General features: G+C 48.5%; 7 protein-coding genes across 7 annotated transcripts; 2 read left to right on the top strand and 5 right to left on the bottom strand.

The window, feature by feature from the left end:
- Positions 1-345: 345 nt before the first annotated feature.
- On the top strand, positions 346-1,046 carry BO87DRAFT_433932 (uncharacterized protein; the record flags this gene model as incomplete). The annotated part of the gene is made up of 2 exons (XM_025627688.1): positions 346-747; positions 786-1,046. The coding sequence occupies 2 exons, from the start codon at positions 346-348 to the stop codon at positions 1,044-1,046; spliced, it is 663 nt and encodes a 220-aa protein (XP_025480791.1).
- A 3,226-nt stretch (positions 1,047-4,272) lies between these two features.
- BO87DRAFT_433929 (MFS transporter) lies at positions 4,273-5,873 on the bottom strand (the record flags this gene model as incomplete). The annotated part of the gene is made up of 2 exons (XM_025627687.1): positions 4,273-5,550; positions 5,610-5,873. 2 exons carry the CDS (start codon positions 5,871-5,873, stop codon positions 4,273-4,275), a joined length of 1,542 nt encoding a protein of 513 aa, XP_025480790.1.
- A 331-nt stretch (positions 5,874-6,204) lies between these two features.
- Positions 6,205-6,776, top strand: BO87DRAFT_433926 (cysteine hydrolase family protein; the record flags this gene model as incomplete). The annotated part of the gene is made up of 1 exon (XM_025627686.1): positions 6,205-6,776. The coding sequence occupies exon 1, from the start codon at positions 6,210-6,212 to the stop codon at positions 6,774-6,776; it is 567 nt and encodes a 188-aa protein (XP_025480789.1). The 5' UTR covers positions 6,205-6,209.
- A 138-nt stretch (positions 6,777-6,914) lies between these two features.
- Positions 6,915-7,876, bottom strand: BO87DRAFT_433924 (YbhB/YbcL family Raf kinase inhibitor-like protein). Its single transcript, XM_025627685.1, has 2 exons — positions 7,684-7,876; positions 6,915-7,627 (listed from the first exon to the last, which is right to left on the bottom strand). Exons 1-2 carry the CDS (start codon positions 7,802-7,804, stop codon positions 7,212-7,214), a joined length of 537 nt encoding a protein of 178 aa, XP_025480788.1. The 5' UTR covers positions 7,805-7,876; the 3' UTR covers positions 6,915-7,211.
- A 594-nt stretch (positions 7,877-8,470) lies between these two features.
- Positions 8,471-9,337, bottom strand: BO87DRAFT_405867 (SDR family NAD(P)-dependent oxidoreductase; the record flags this gene model as incomplete). The annotated part of the gene is made up of 2 exons (XM_025625963.1): positions 8,471-8,726; positions 8,778-9,337. 2 exons carry the CDS (start codon positions 9,335-9,337, stop codon positions 8,471-8,473), a joined length of 816 nt encoding a protein of 271 aa, XP_025480787.1.
- A 684-nt stretch (positions 9,338-10,021) lies between these two features.
- BO87DRAFT_306088 (FAD-binding oxidoreductase) lies at positions 10,022-11,456 on the bottom strand (the record flags this gene model as incomplete). Its single annotated transcript, XM_025619351.1, has 2 exons — positions 10,022-10,969; positions 11,028-11,456. 2 exons carry the CDS (start codon positions 11,454-11,456, stop codon positions 10,022-10,024), a joined length of 1,377 nt encoding a protein of 458 aa, XP_025480786.1.
- Positions 11,457-12,066: 610 nt separating this feature from the next.
- Positions 12,067-13,477, bottom strand: BO87DRAFT_385583 (uncharacterized protein; the record flags this gene model as incomplete). Its single annotated transcript, XM_025624730.1, has 4 exons — positions 12,067-12,211; positions 12,518-13,001; positions 13,353-13,385; positions 13,450-13,477. The coding sequence occupies 4 exons, from the start codon at positions 13,475-13,477 to the stop codon at positions 12,067-12,069; spliced, it is 690 nt and encodes a 229-aa protein (XP_025480785.1).
- Between the last annotated feature and the right edge of the window lie 204 nt (positions 13,478-13,681).

Genomic DNA, 13,681 nt, shown 5'->3' with positions numbered 1-13,681 from the left:
AGAGAACTGGAAAAAAGCGGGACACAGAAAGAAAAGTGAGAGTCCTCTGACAGTTCTTTTCTAATATTGCTCTGTTTGGAATTGTTTCTTTCTGTTCAAGGTTGTAGAGGGAATTATCACCCAAGACAAACCATTAAGTTACTAAGAATGAATCGACATTTTCCGATACTCCACTTCAAACGAAGACTCAATCCGTCTTTCCGCGCGTCTCCCACACGAGGTATAAATACTATCTCATATATCTTACTTCACATCGCCGACTAATCGATCTTATTTCCTGACCCTACCTCCATCCTTACTAGACCGTACGGGACCAAGCACATCTAACATCCTGCGAAAGTCATCATGGAAGCTACCAACGGCTACAACCACGAAGAGTGGGATACCTATTACAAATGGGAGCCTGAACTTGCAATTTTCCACCAGAAGGCCCAAGAGGAGCAGAACCACATGTTCATTCAAATTGACCAAAACGATATCTTCGCCTCACAATGCCTTGGAAAACTCGTCAATATTGACTCACTGGATAGGGTATACGACATCCAAAGCGGACTTACTGATTATGATGAATCCATGCACTTTCTCAAACAGATCAATTTCTACCAAGTCATGGCTGAGCCGAGAGTCTGGCGCCACCAGACTACCATTTATCAACTACTGGTTGACCTTTGCGGACAAGTTGAAGAGTTGGTGTACATTGGTGAGTTGGGCCCTCATACCTCTCATCTGACGATGAGATTCTTTTTCGTATTATTGACTATGTCATAGTTGAAAGTGCATTTGAGTTTAGTCCCGAACATGCTGAGCAGATGATTTTGAACAGCTATATCATGTGGCGCTGGCATCTGTGCAGGGTGGTGATTGAGGATATCAAAAAGCGAGTGGATGATGTGAGTAAAGATTTCGGGCGTTGGGCCAGACAGACTCCTGGAGAATATGGGGACATCTTTCCTCCGAACCCCCTCGACCAGGAAACCGAAACAAACGCATCGGAAGTGTCAGAGGTCCGAGGATTGACTAGGTTTGGGGCAGTAGCACTGAATTAAGACCATAATAACGGGAGATACATTATGTTGTACCTTTATAGGTACATCACAAGACGTCAGTCTGTATCTATGATTACAATAGAGAGATCTCTGTAGTAGCCTGAATACCCATATGTGAGTGTAGAAATGTATGCTGCCAGATGAAGTCAAGACAGTAAATATCAGGCACAGATTTCACACGCATAGGATAGAACGGACGGGACAGAGTGTAAATCTAGCATTATTCATCGAGGACAGATCTGTCCTCTCATCATTTATCTTTCTCTCAAGTAACTGAGACTAGTGTTGTATAGACTTTCCATATTCAACCCATCATATTTCCTTCTTCATCAAGGGCAGACTTAGAAGGCTAGCAATGGTTGCATACAATTCATATCAGGAATAGGCCACGTTGGGGACTATAAATTTGACCGTCTGTTAGATTTCTTGACAGGGGATTATTACTTATCATAATGTGCGACTTCGATGGAACATTCCGACTTGATTTATTGTGACCCGTCATGAGAATTATAGTAGAAGCGGTTCAAGTGTGAAGTAGATAAATTGATGTGCTGATTTCAAGGCCCCGAAAATCCCAGTGTTTCTCACATTCATGAAAACGGTGACAATAAGGTTTTGTGTCTCTTATAAGTGGAATGGTTCGAGATGATATAACTACCACTTAAGATGCTCTATCTTAGCCGTCTTCCAATTTCTATCATGCCAGGCTGGCTAGTCACAGTGTATGTAAGGTCTTAAGCGGGGAGTCCCTATAGTATTTTGTCTTATGTCTCCCCAGATGTTGAGAATATTATACAGGATGACTCAATGTGATGCAACACCAATATTCCAAGGTCCCGATCATAGAGTGGGAAATTCCTTTTCCATGGAATTATATTTACGCCTACCACATGGAAATTACGGGCAATGGTGAAGTTGCGGTGCATGGAGTCTGCCTATAATCAAATGGTGATTTCATCAAATCTTCAGGAACTCCCCGTTAACACCATTGCTGAGGCACCTGGCGGTTATGGATTTGCCACCTGTCCCAAGCATAAATAGGACATGATGTCCCCTCCTCGTCCACATTCTTTCGTCACACTGCTCAACGGTGCTTGGCTGGCCATGATGCCGCTACACAGAAAGTTGTGCACTTCTAACCCCTCAACAGCTAGTCAATAAATCCATGATTTTGAGTGGTATGACTCTGACGATGGAGGTTTCTAATGATGCATCTGGATAGTGTAGTGAGCAGCATGGAATACGCTCTGGCACTGGTTTGCAGCTCTTAGCAGTATGCACTGCTAAATTTCTCTTACCTTGTTTTCTTTTGTTTTTAAGGAGGCGCTACGGCTACACCAGCCAGGATCCCTCCACATCAACCTTCGCCCATGCCTTCCTACCGTCTGCCTACCCTAGAAGGTTGACTAAGCCCTTAAGGGTAAGGCTAGGTTTTCAAGCGGACGGAGAGTCTGCCGCCGCCATTTTTGGGGTCATTCTTGATGGAGTTATAACTCTTATAGCTCAGGGGGTGACTGATAAAGATGGGAGGCGGGGGGGGGGGGGGGGGGGGGGGGGGGGGGGGGGGGTTCTCTGTCTGCAGTGAAAATGCAAGCTTTTACCTTACGGGGAACAAGTCTTACCTTCCAGGGTAGACAGTGAGCGTGACATTAGTGAAGAATGTGAACGAACGCCTGGCTGTGTGGCGGTATCGTCCCGTTCTTCTTTGCCAACATCATCTATATCCATGTTTCTTTACCGCCGGTCGTGTGAATTATGTTGTCTCCTATTGCTGTTGTGACTACACGATGGGTGTCTCTGTTCAATGGGGGGTTTACTGTCGTGTCTATACGCTTTGTCTACATAAGACCTGAATAGAATCACCCGTTTGAATCGACCGAGGCTCACTGTCTACATCTAACCTAGACTCTAGTGGACCATTTGAATAGTCTAACCTAGGCTTCGAGGGCGAAGTCAAACACCATACCTTACACCACACGAGCGCTGAGAGACGGTCATAAACTGACCGTAGCATGTCATCTTAAGAACGACTCCGTCTTGACATTTCCTTCTCCTCCGTAGCCACATTTGTCTACTCCAATTCTGACCACTAAACTGATATGACTTGTGTCAGAGGAAGCTTGTGACAGAGAGTTGTGGGAAATGCGGGTTGGTATCATTGAGGAGGTGACTAAATCAGTGTTTCTGTGGTTTTGTCGGCCGGTCAGATATAGTCTAACGCCATGCCTAGCATGCCATTCCACTGATAACTCTGTTTTAATCTTCTATTTTCTCTTAGCCACATTTGTCTACTCCAAGTCTGACCACTAAACTCATATATCTGGCGTCAGAGGAAGCTTGTGGCGTGGAAATGGAGAGTTGTCAAACAAAAGTATCAGTGGGGCCGGTTTATGGTTTGTTTGCGATTCTGCCAGCTGCTGGAGGAAGACTTTTCCCCTTGAATTTCTTCATTTCTATATCCCCGTCGCCAGTTCCCCCATCACGCCAAAATTCTTCGGTGACCTTCTATGCCTTTTTCCATTCCCTCATACAGCTTTTCCTATCATTACCTCACTCTTCATACCTTCTTTCAAGTTTCCCCTTTGCATTCTGTACTACCATCTACCATCCTCACGTATCATTCATTGATTTTCCACCTCCCTTTTGTCTGTTATCTCCCTATGCCCCCGCTTCCATTTCCTATATCTCTTCGTTTTGTTTCACTATCATGCCCTTCTCCTGTCTGCTGTCTTTCATTACCTTTCCTGTACCACCCAAAGGCCTCATGTATAAATCCCTCCTGCTTCATATTCTCTGTTTGCTTAGTCTTTCATTGTCTTAACTTTTGAAGTGTCTTGTTCTTTCTTCCTGTTAGCTCTATTTTGCCTACATTGTCCCCTTTTGCTTCCGCTTTGGGTTTTTTTTTTTTTTTTTTTTTTTGGCCAATGATAACACTTTTTGAGAGGAGCAACCTGGTTTCTCCCAACACTCAAGCTGATCCCTCAACTGTATAACATACCGTGTAGTCGTAGCAGGCCCATCAGGCCTATTCTGAAGTAGTTCCATATTAGTAGTCAAATGCATACGTAGAGTTAATGGTAAGTGAAAACGTAAACCAGCATATCCCAGACGTTCCCATGGTGAAATGATAAACATATACTTTTATCCACTATCTAACAAATTCTAAACAAGCTATACCCCAGTCAGACACATCTCATTTTCATCCATTTCATATCAACCCCCCCCCCTACTGACTTCTAGCTGCCCGTTCCCGCTCCCTCCTCAATCTTCTCTGCCTCCATTTAATCCCCCTCTGCATGACCACCCACAAACTCGGCGACACAGTTACAGAGATCAATCCCAGTGTGGTATACGCCCACCCCTGCCCCATCGCTTCACTCATCGGCGTGATGGCCGCCGAAGCTGCTGCTCCCAACTCACAGCGAAATAAATTACACGCTGCCGTTGCAGCTGCAGATCGACTAGGCCACAGATCAACAAGAATGGCATTCAAGACCTGCGATGTGCCATTCAGACTCCACCCTGAGATGAAGAGCAGGATGATCGGCGCAGCCAAATTCACTTTGTGGCCGAGGACCCAGCCGTAGGCGATCATGGACACTATGCATGTGTAATACATCGGCAGTCCGACTTCCAGCCTTGCCTTTTCGATATTAAAGTTCGTAAGGTCTTGTCGTACATTCCGGATAACGGGCAGTCCAGCCTTGGCAGCATGTCGACGATAATTCCAGTCCATTAGACGGCCTGTGGTAAATGCTGAGACGATGCCGCCGGCCCCGATAGGGAGGTACATCAATCCTGTTTCGATGTCACTGAGATGGTAGGTATCGTGAAATGAGGTCGTAGCTCCAGTCATTACAGCGTAGAAGCATGCGAAGGTTAGCCCCGTGGCGAGGAGGATAACGCCCGTTTCGAGGTCGGCGGTGACTTTTAGTGTGGATATGGGTGATGGACACCGGAAGGAGTAGTTCTTGCGTACTTCGGCGAGTTTGCTTTCCTCTACGACGAGACCTTTGGCCTTTCGGTTGCGGTGCCGGATTGTGTCGCTTAGGTTTTTGTTTAGCGTTGGGGGTGGAACGGAGCCGTCAGCGACCACTTTGCGGCAGGTCTCGGGGAGGAAGAGTAAGAGGGGGAGGAAGAAGGCGGCGGAGTAGATGAGAAGGAACCAGAATATCCAGTGCCAGTTGAGGTACTGACTGAGGAGTCCACCGATGATTGGGGATAGAGAAGGCCCGAGCATGCTCCCTAATGAAGCGAATGCGATGTATGTTCCTCGTTCTGCAGATGTGACTAGGTCTCCGACCAGGCCGTTGGCCAGCGCCACGGTGCCGCTGCTTCCTGCACTTTGAAGGCACCGTAGACCTAGTAGTGAGCTGTAGTCGTTCTGTAGGCCGAGGCCGAGGTTGGCGGCGATGTAGACGGTGAAGCAGATTATGTAGGCGGGACGTCTGCCGGCTGTGTCTGAGAATCCGGCAATTAACATGGGAGCAACGCCTTGCATTATCTGCAGCATAAGATATGCTGTTAGGAATTATAATGCTTTTAAGGGGATTTCAGACTCACCAGGTAGGTCGTGACAGTCAAGTCAATCTTGGATGTGGAGACGTTCAGCGCTGCTGCTATCGTGTCCATGGCAGGGAAGTAGATGCTTGAGGAGAGTGGTGAGAAGAAGCTGGCCATAGAGCCAGTCGCCACCATAGCTCGCTTTTGGTTGACTGTGAAGACTGAAAATACATCCAGCCTTGGTGGCGCATTCTGGTCCGGCACTTTTTCTATATCGGGGGCGTTGGCCTCTGTAGCCGATGAAGAAGATGGGTTGTCGTTCATATTGGACACTTGATTTCTTTGCGGAAGCTCTTTTCAGATATGAACAAACGAGAAGTCCACTCATTCCTCAAGAAAAAGCAGGGTTGAAGGAGTAAAAAGAAATGATGCCCACAGTCCATTATTGTGACAGCTCGAGGCTATCCCGGTACCGGCTTCCCATCCCGGAACCGGGCTTCTCCACCAATCAAAAAACAGATCCTCATCCATACATCCCGTTACCGGGTTTCCAGCAGCAAGCATAAAATGACCCAGTATACCCAGCAACTGGTCATTTCCAAAGTCGAACAATCATAAAATCACTCTTCTACTACACATATACTAAGCAAGTCCACAAGCATGGCAACCGAGAAAGCCGCCCTCATTCTCCTCGACGTACAAAACGGCATCGTCAACCGTCTCGAAGACACTACTCAATACCTCCAAACTCTGTCAACTGTGACACAGGCGGCCCGCGAAGCCCAATTCACCATCATTCATGTGGTAACAGCTTTCCGTGCTGGCCACCCAGAATGTAATCCTCGAAACCTCAGCGTGGCCAGAGCCAAGGAAATGGGGGCTTTCCGTAACAACGATGAGTCTACCCAGGTTCACCCTGCCGTGGCACCCCGCGACGAAGAGCCTATCGTGACAAAGTATCGTGTCTCGGCTTTTACTTCTACTGAGTTGGATCTTATCCTTCGGTCGATGGGTATCACAGAGGTGGTAATGGCAGGGCTCATTACCAGTGGAGCTGTGCTGTCGACCGTTCGTGCGGCTGCGGATCTTGATTACAGTGTGACTGTCTTGGAGGATGGGTGTATGGATCTGGATCTGGAGGTGCATCGGGTTTTGATGGAGAAGGTATTTACGCGCCAGGGACGCGTTGTGAGTTCGAAGGAGTGGGTGGATGATATTACGAAGTGATTGGCTGTTAGCTGTATTGAGTGTGATTGTCTGCGCTACTGCAGATGTGACTTGAGAGTGAGGGTATACTTACATCTTCATTTGTAACCGAGCTACGAGTGATTAGAGACTTGTCAGTTAGACATTACTTCATTTGCTGTTATTTAGAAGTCTGTTTGACACATGGTCAACATCGTGTCACATCATAAGATATACATAAGCACAGGTCCGAGTCCACCTCTTTACCAGAAAGAAACTTCCATCTTGTGTGCGAATGAAGCAAACTCAAACAGTGTGAACAACCCAACGCCACAACACCCCATCCACATGCTAAAATAAACATGCGGACCGCTAGATTTCACTTCACCGCCACGACGACATCACCAGATTCGTGTCTTGTGCTGCGAATAAACAAGTTCAGAAACGAACGACGCAATCACAGAAAATAGCCAACAGCTACTTGCTGACGAAATAGTTGGCTCCAACAACAGGCCCAAGGCCAATCTCTCTCGCCCAGCCATCAAGATCGAAACGGAGACGCGACCAGACTCCCATCTTCTTGCCGCCGGTGGGAGAAGATCGAGTGAGTTCGAAGCCAGCAGGCTGTTCGTAGAGAATGAACAGGTAGCGGTGTGGAGAACTTCCGGGAAGAGGATTAGGTCCAACGTAGTTGGCGATGAAAGGTGCTGCCACTCTGAGGAAGAAGTGACCATTTTCGCTCATAATCGGCTCCAGACCAGACTGGATCCAGTGGCACTTAGGGCCAAGCACGCGGCACGAAGGGAAGGGGGCATCAAGGTCAAGGCAAACGATCATATAGGTTCCGTTGCCCTTGAGGCGAGGGAACGACATACGTGGTGGATGGGCAGCATCTGGTCGGTCAGTTTAGGGATGCTTTGTGATCTAGATACGGGGGGTGATGACTTACCACGCTTGGAGACGAACTGGCCTGGGTAGATAAAATGGCTGCTGAAGGTGAGGGTCAGGAGCTTTCTATGCTCGTTGCGAATCACCGCCATCGCTCTATCAACGTTGAAGTTGGTAGGCATCTCGCTTAACGACGACTGGTGTAACTTGACGCTGGAACGCTGACGCTGGAACGCTGACTCTTGAAGGATAACGCTTGAAGGATGACGGAATAAAGAGAACGGGTGTGGTGAAGAGAATAGATGTGAAGAAACGATCTATGACAGAGGCGCGTCAACAAAGGCATGAGAATATACTAGACGCGCTAAGGTCAACACTCAGGGTTAAGCGAGGGCGCGTGAATGTGAACTTCCGCTTCGGTGCTCGCCTCACGTGCTTCATTGCCCTGGACTGCACAATGCACAATGATTTAGAGATTTATGGAATTGTAATTCTGTACATGGTTTATCCTGCATGTTTGCTGCATTCTGTTGTGGCAGACGATTGTGCTCTATCATTGGCCGGTGTGAAGCATCTGGGATGTTCGCAACGCGGATGTGTGACTAGCAGTGATCCAATCCAAAGGCGCCGGTATGCCAACGATAATGCGATCAGTATATGGCCTTGTTCTCTGATAGCCATCAACTATCTGATAGACGGCATCACAGACATGCTTAACCTGGGATCGGACTACGCACCAGCTGTTGATGACGGTGCTAGACAAAATGCTAAGGAACTTGTCTGCTCATCCATGACAGGATGCATCAGCCAGGCTAACTGTTTGAATATGTAAATGCTTATAGAGTAAGCTAATCGATAAACAGTCCACCAGATGCAATAATATGTGCCCCATTGATCCATCTCGACCTCTCTTCACACAGAAACCCCACGGCAAACGCAATCTCATCCGGCTCAGCCATCCGTGGCGCAACTGGTGTCTGATCAATAATGGGCTGGAGGATCTTCATCTGTTCTTCACCTGCTGCTGCAAAACCTTCCGTCTTGGTTGGCCCCGGACTGACCGCGTTGACGGTGCAACCATACTTGGGCGGAAGCTCCTTGGCCCTGAATGAATCAGAAATAATGCCTAGTGTACTCAAGAGGAGTAAGTCATACCAGCATTTCGTGAAGGAATCAACCATTCCCTTGGTACCGGCATAGATGCTCTGATTTGGCGGAGGTCCTCGTGCCGAAATACTCACGATGTTGACAATTCTCCCAGTATTCTTGGTGAGGTGCTTCAAGCTGGCTTGAGTCAACAAGAACGTCCCGCGTCCATTAATATTGACCAGTCGGTCCCAGTCATCAAGTGTCTGCTCTTCGAACGGCTTGTTTACTGCTAGTGCGACACAGTTGACCACGATATCGACCCGACCCCAATTCGATACCGCAGCATCGACCAGCGCCTGTGGAGCAGACACTGAGCCCATATCCGCTTCAACAGCAACTGACGGAGATGGCAAAGACGCCACCAGGGCGTCTGCTTCAGCTTTGAGACCCGGGAATGGATAATTAACAACTGTGCTCGCTCCGTGGGCAGAGAGTTCCCGCACAATGGCGGCGCCAATTCCTGAGGACGAGCCGCTGACGATAGCGACCTTGTGGAGGAGAGTTTGTTCAACCATTTTGGGCGAGATGTGATTGCTGATTTGACCCAGCCTGTTAGTAGGAGACATGGTGTGTGTGGGATATAATCTTGAGCAGTTGTGTTCCTCCCGACTGCCATATATGATCGGTTCGGTTCAATGTCCCGGCGCTTGGAGTTCAATCACTCCCCCGCTATCCGACTGTCTCCCGCCGCCCGCAGTTCCTCGTGCCTTTGCTCTCCACAACCCGACTTCAGGTAACCCGCTTGTCCCGGAAAACCGAGAGACATCGAGTTTGTGTTGTGTGTATGATAGTTTAAGGGTAGGAATAGCGGAAGCTCTCAACAGCTGCGTTGTAGTGGTCCGCGCCTAAAATATTACATCGGAGACTGGACACCGTAGAAAGAAGAAAAGGATATTCTAGCTGCTTAGCTGTTTAAGTATCACACTTTCGAAATAATACCAACAGGACTCCTAGTAGTTCTTCTGGGTCTTCTGTGAGCTGTCATATAGGTGGCATCGGATAATCCACCAAGCCAGGGCTACATGTCTCCACAGCCCGATCTGCTGTAGCATAGTTGTTTTGGACTACTTTATTCCACAGTGAGTGGTCTATTGCTAATATAGTACATCTACGTCTAGCACTCTCCAAGTTATGTACAACATGACCGATTCCTCAAGCACCAATCTGAGACTAATTGTTACAGACTAACGATAAAGCCTCGAAAATATTTATCCGGGAAGCAAACAGCCACGTAACACATAATAAAACAATCACAACTTCGTTTCCTTGGCATTGTCCAGCCCTCTTGTTCCAGACCGATCATCCTTGTCCAAATACCCACAGATGCGCCCCTGAGGATCCCATTTGCGACGGATGTCCATCAACCGTCGTGCATTATCATCCGCCCAGTACCTTGTCTGTCGCACCTGAAAGTCCGCATCCCCCAGATAAGACCCGACTCCATGTCGCTGGACTCTCTTCATCACATCAGCCACCCACGCTTGACATCTCGCATCGTCCTTCTCCTCCTCCCACACAGTGTAAAGTGCAAAGTAATGGTCCGACTGCACGCTCAATGCCATATCGGGGAGTTTCCGACGGCTGCAAGGATACATGGCGTACCAGAGGGCAAACGCTTTCTTGTGGGGCAGTGTCGTAAACGCCTCCTCGAGCACGGCGGGGACATCCGCATCATTTCGAATGTAGGCGTTTTCGGCGCAGTACCGGTGTCGCTCCGGGTTAGCGTTGGCTTGGTTAGTATATTGATTCTCCAGGCTATCCACCTGACAGAACCACTCCTGGATCGCTCCCGTTGGCCGGGTGATCTGCGCTGGGCGTAAAGCCTTCTCGGCCTCTTCAGGGGTTGACTTCATGGCGACAAATAGGACAAAGAAGCAGTGCTCGTCAATCCCCTCTGGGTACGCGGCCACAGCGGCGATTTCAGTGTCCTCGTCAAAACTAGGGGTGATGGAGAGCAGCCAGTCAGAGACTTGTCGGTACTGTCGAATGGGATAGACATAGCCAGACGAGCGGAAACCATCCTTAGGATATGGAATTAGTTCCAGATGATACTGCGTCACCACACCTGGGAAGCCAGGACCGGCTCCCCTGGCTGCCCAGTAGAGATCGCGGTTTTGGGTGGCGTTGCAGTGAAGCAGCTCGCCTGTGGCTGTCACTACATCCACTGCCTGAACTCGTTCACAGGCCCAGCCCCAATTCTGTCGAACAACACTTGTTAGCCAGTCGAGATGCCATAGTGGGAGCGCATTAACTGACACGACAATTCCATCCCATTCCGCCTTGTAGCAGAAAGCCACCCAGGCCCACGTCGGGACAGTGTCCGCCCGGGAACATCAAACCATAATCCTTGATCAGAACTCCATTGAGCTCCTTTCCTGTCGTACTGGGAGTGGCTATCGCAATGCGGTTCTCTGCATCCACTTCCAAGTGCTTGTAGTTCCCCAGATCAATGAGGATGGATTCATCGCGGACACTCCATGCTGCCCATGAATGTCCTCCCGATCGTATAGCAACGCGACAGTTCTTTTCGGCGGCTAGCTTCACTGCAGCGATGATATCCTTTGTGCTGGTAGCTTTGACAACTGCCAAGGGAAAGCGTTGGGGACGACGGTGATTGAATACGCGGCCTACACGAGCCTCTTCGTAGACGGCTGGTTCAGCCGAATCCCGCCAGACGATGTGCATGATGTGCTGAATGTGGGTAAATGTAACCAAGGGGGTGAGGATGTGACTGAGCCCAGGCACAGTGAGCGAGCGGCAAGCATTTAAGGTTATAGAGTGACAGGGATGGTATACGCGCTGTGACTCCCTCAAACTTCTCGGAACCCGCAGCGGGCCACATCTTACCCCGCACATCGTGGATCTGGACCGATTTACATTTTCGGCTGAGTGGAGGTCATTTGCAGCTTGATTGGAAATGGTGGTTTGATCGATGAGTGAAGGGCCTGTTGGCTAATGCTCTACCACGGCTCCGCTTCCGAAGGATGACCTGCTCCTTAAGATCTTTCATTAGCGTTGACGGTTCGGAATAGACTTATAATATTCGGGTTCCATTTTACCTTCGACATCAATGTATGGTAATTGTTCACACTGGTGCCAGCAGTTTTCGGTTCCACTCATCCCGTTGGGATAATATTTTGAGGCAGGTTTCTTAAGAAAGCATTTTGCTTTCTCGTAACAGTACAATGAGCTGTGTATCTATCATACAATTGATAGAAAAGGATGTAGGTACGCAGCCATCAATATATAAGCGGCGGGCAGTGGAGGTACTGTAGAATAATACATCTCTGCTGGTTCATGCAATATGGCGGTCAATCGAGTTCCCCTTTCGAACAGTAGCCGCATATTTGAGACTCAGAGATACTAGCACAACCAAGCAGTGCAGAATGAGAATGAGAATCTCCGATTGGGTTTCAGATAAGGGGCAGACCCTTACTGAACTGTAAAGTTATTTCCAATAATATGGCAGCAAATTCAGCAACCTGAGTGGAGTTTCTAATGTCCCATGGGCCAAACTGGTTCATCGTCATGAAAGTTTCGCATTCCGCTTCGCGTCGTGGATTCGTCAAATAGTCGACGTAGTCCCCATTATACTCGGCAATGATTATATATAGCTCATGTCGATTCATCGACCAGAGCAAGCGACGGAACATATGGTGTCAGATGCTTAGCTGCTTCCTCCACATTTTCTCTCACTTGGCGTAAGAGACTTCTGAACATACACACTGGGTGCAGGGGTGACTAACCATTGTTCCGCCAGGTTTTCATCCTGTATAACATCCTTTTCGGCGTGGATCCATGCCGCCATCTGAGCAACTTCCTGCATCATGAACCCGGGTAATTCGGCTCGCACCACGGGTTTGTCTTCAGCAATGGCGTTGGTCTTTCCATTACTATTTAGGTACATATGACCATCCGTCCGTGCTTCATACAGCTTGATGCCTTTCTCATCACAGACTTTGTACCCCTTCCGTTCTGGGGTCCAATGGGCTTCGACGCCTTCGATGGGGAAGGTTACTACACTTGCCAGACCCAGCAAGTATGCATTCACCATGATCTCATCAGAGATTTGTGGAAAGTCTTCCCGCTCCTCGTAGCTTGGATCCAGCCTAGAGTCATCACTGCAGGTTTCGGGGTCTAGATCAATGTAGGCAGTTTCGGAAGACTGGTAGATTTGACTCTCACTGCTCGATGGTAGTTCACGTGTTCCTTTCCTTTGCTCTTCCGGATCTTCATATATCTTCAGGTAATCAGCCAGATGAGTCGCAAAAGGATGTGTTTGAATTTGTTCGGAGAAGCTTTTGCTGCTCGACTCTGTTTTTCTCTCCCGCAATCGCTCAGACCATGGAGTGAAATTGGCGTTTTCTTTAATATCGGCCGCACTCGGCGCCCAGCGAATGAGCTGGCCATAATATCAAATCAGCGTAAAAGCGCCAAGGTCACCCTGTATGGGAAGCATTTCATCTAAATTGGTCTCTAGTGAAATCGCCTCAAGGAAGCTTTTCCAATGCTTGAGCTTCCCCAGCTTCTCCGTGGCAGCCTCAACGCCCTGGATTCCCCATTTGTCTGGTTGGAACTCACTAGCTCGCCCAAACTTCCACAATGCCCTCAGAGCTAGATATTGGGCGTCACTTATTTTTGATGCTGGATCATAGGCTCCCAACTCATAGATACTTACCCCTTTCACCTTGTACCTTTTTGCCCATTCATTCCAGGACTCCTGATCCAGAGCCTCTACAAGGAATTCAGGAGCAGACTTTTTATAGAATAGAACCGATTCAGTCCATTGCCAAGCTGCATCACATGCTTGCCAGGCTAAACCCAAAGCAGGCAACAATCCCAGGCCCACATGTAGGATATCGTCCAATTAAATGATAGCAGTATCAGCAGGTGACAGCGGAAACAATCCG

The sequence above is a fragment of the Aspergillus neoniger genome, assembly GCF_003184625.1.
Source record: "Aspergillus neoniger CBS 115656 unplaced genomic scaffold BO87scaffold_12, whole genome shotgun sequence".
NCBI lineage: Eukaryota > Fungi > Ascomycota > Eurotiomycetes > Eurotiales > Aspergillaceae > Aspergillus > Aspergillus neoniger.
The sequence above is the reverse complement of the archived record's forward strand: the minus strand, read 5'-3'. Positions and strand labels throughout refer to the sequence as shown.

Bases quoted from the DNA above. Each gene is read 5' to 3' on its own strand.
- BO87DRAFT_433924 (XM_025627685.1), bottom strand. From the start codon at position 7,804: ATGCCTACCAACTTCAACGTTGATAGAGCGATGGCGGTGATTCGCAAC. The intron at 7,628-7,683 runs GTAAGTCATCAC...CTGACCGACCAG, and splicing joins CCAGTTCGTCTCCAAGCGTG to ATGCTGCCCATCCACCACGT.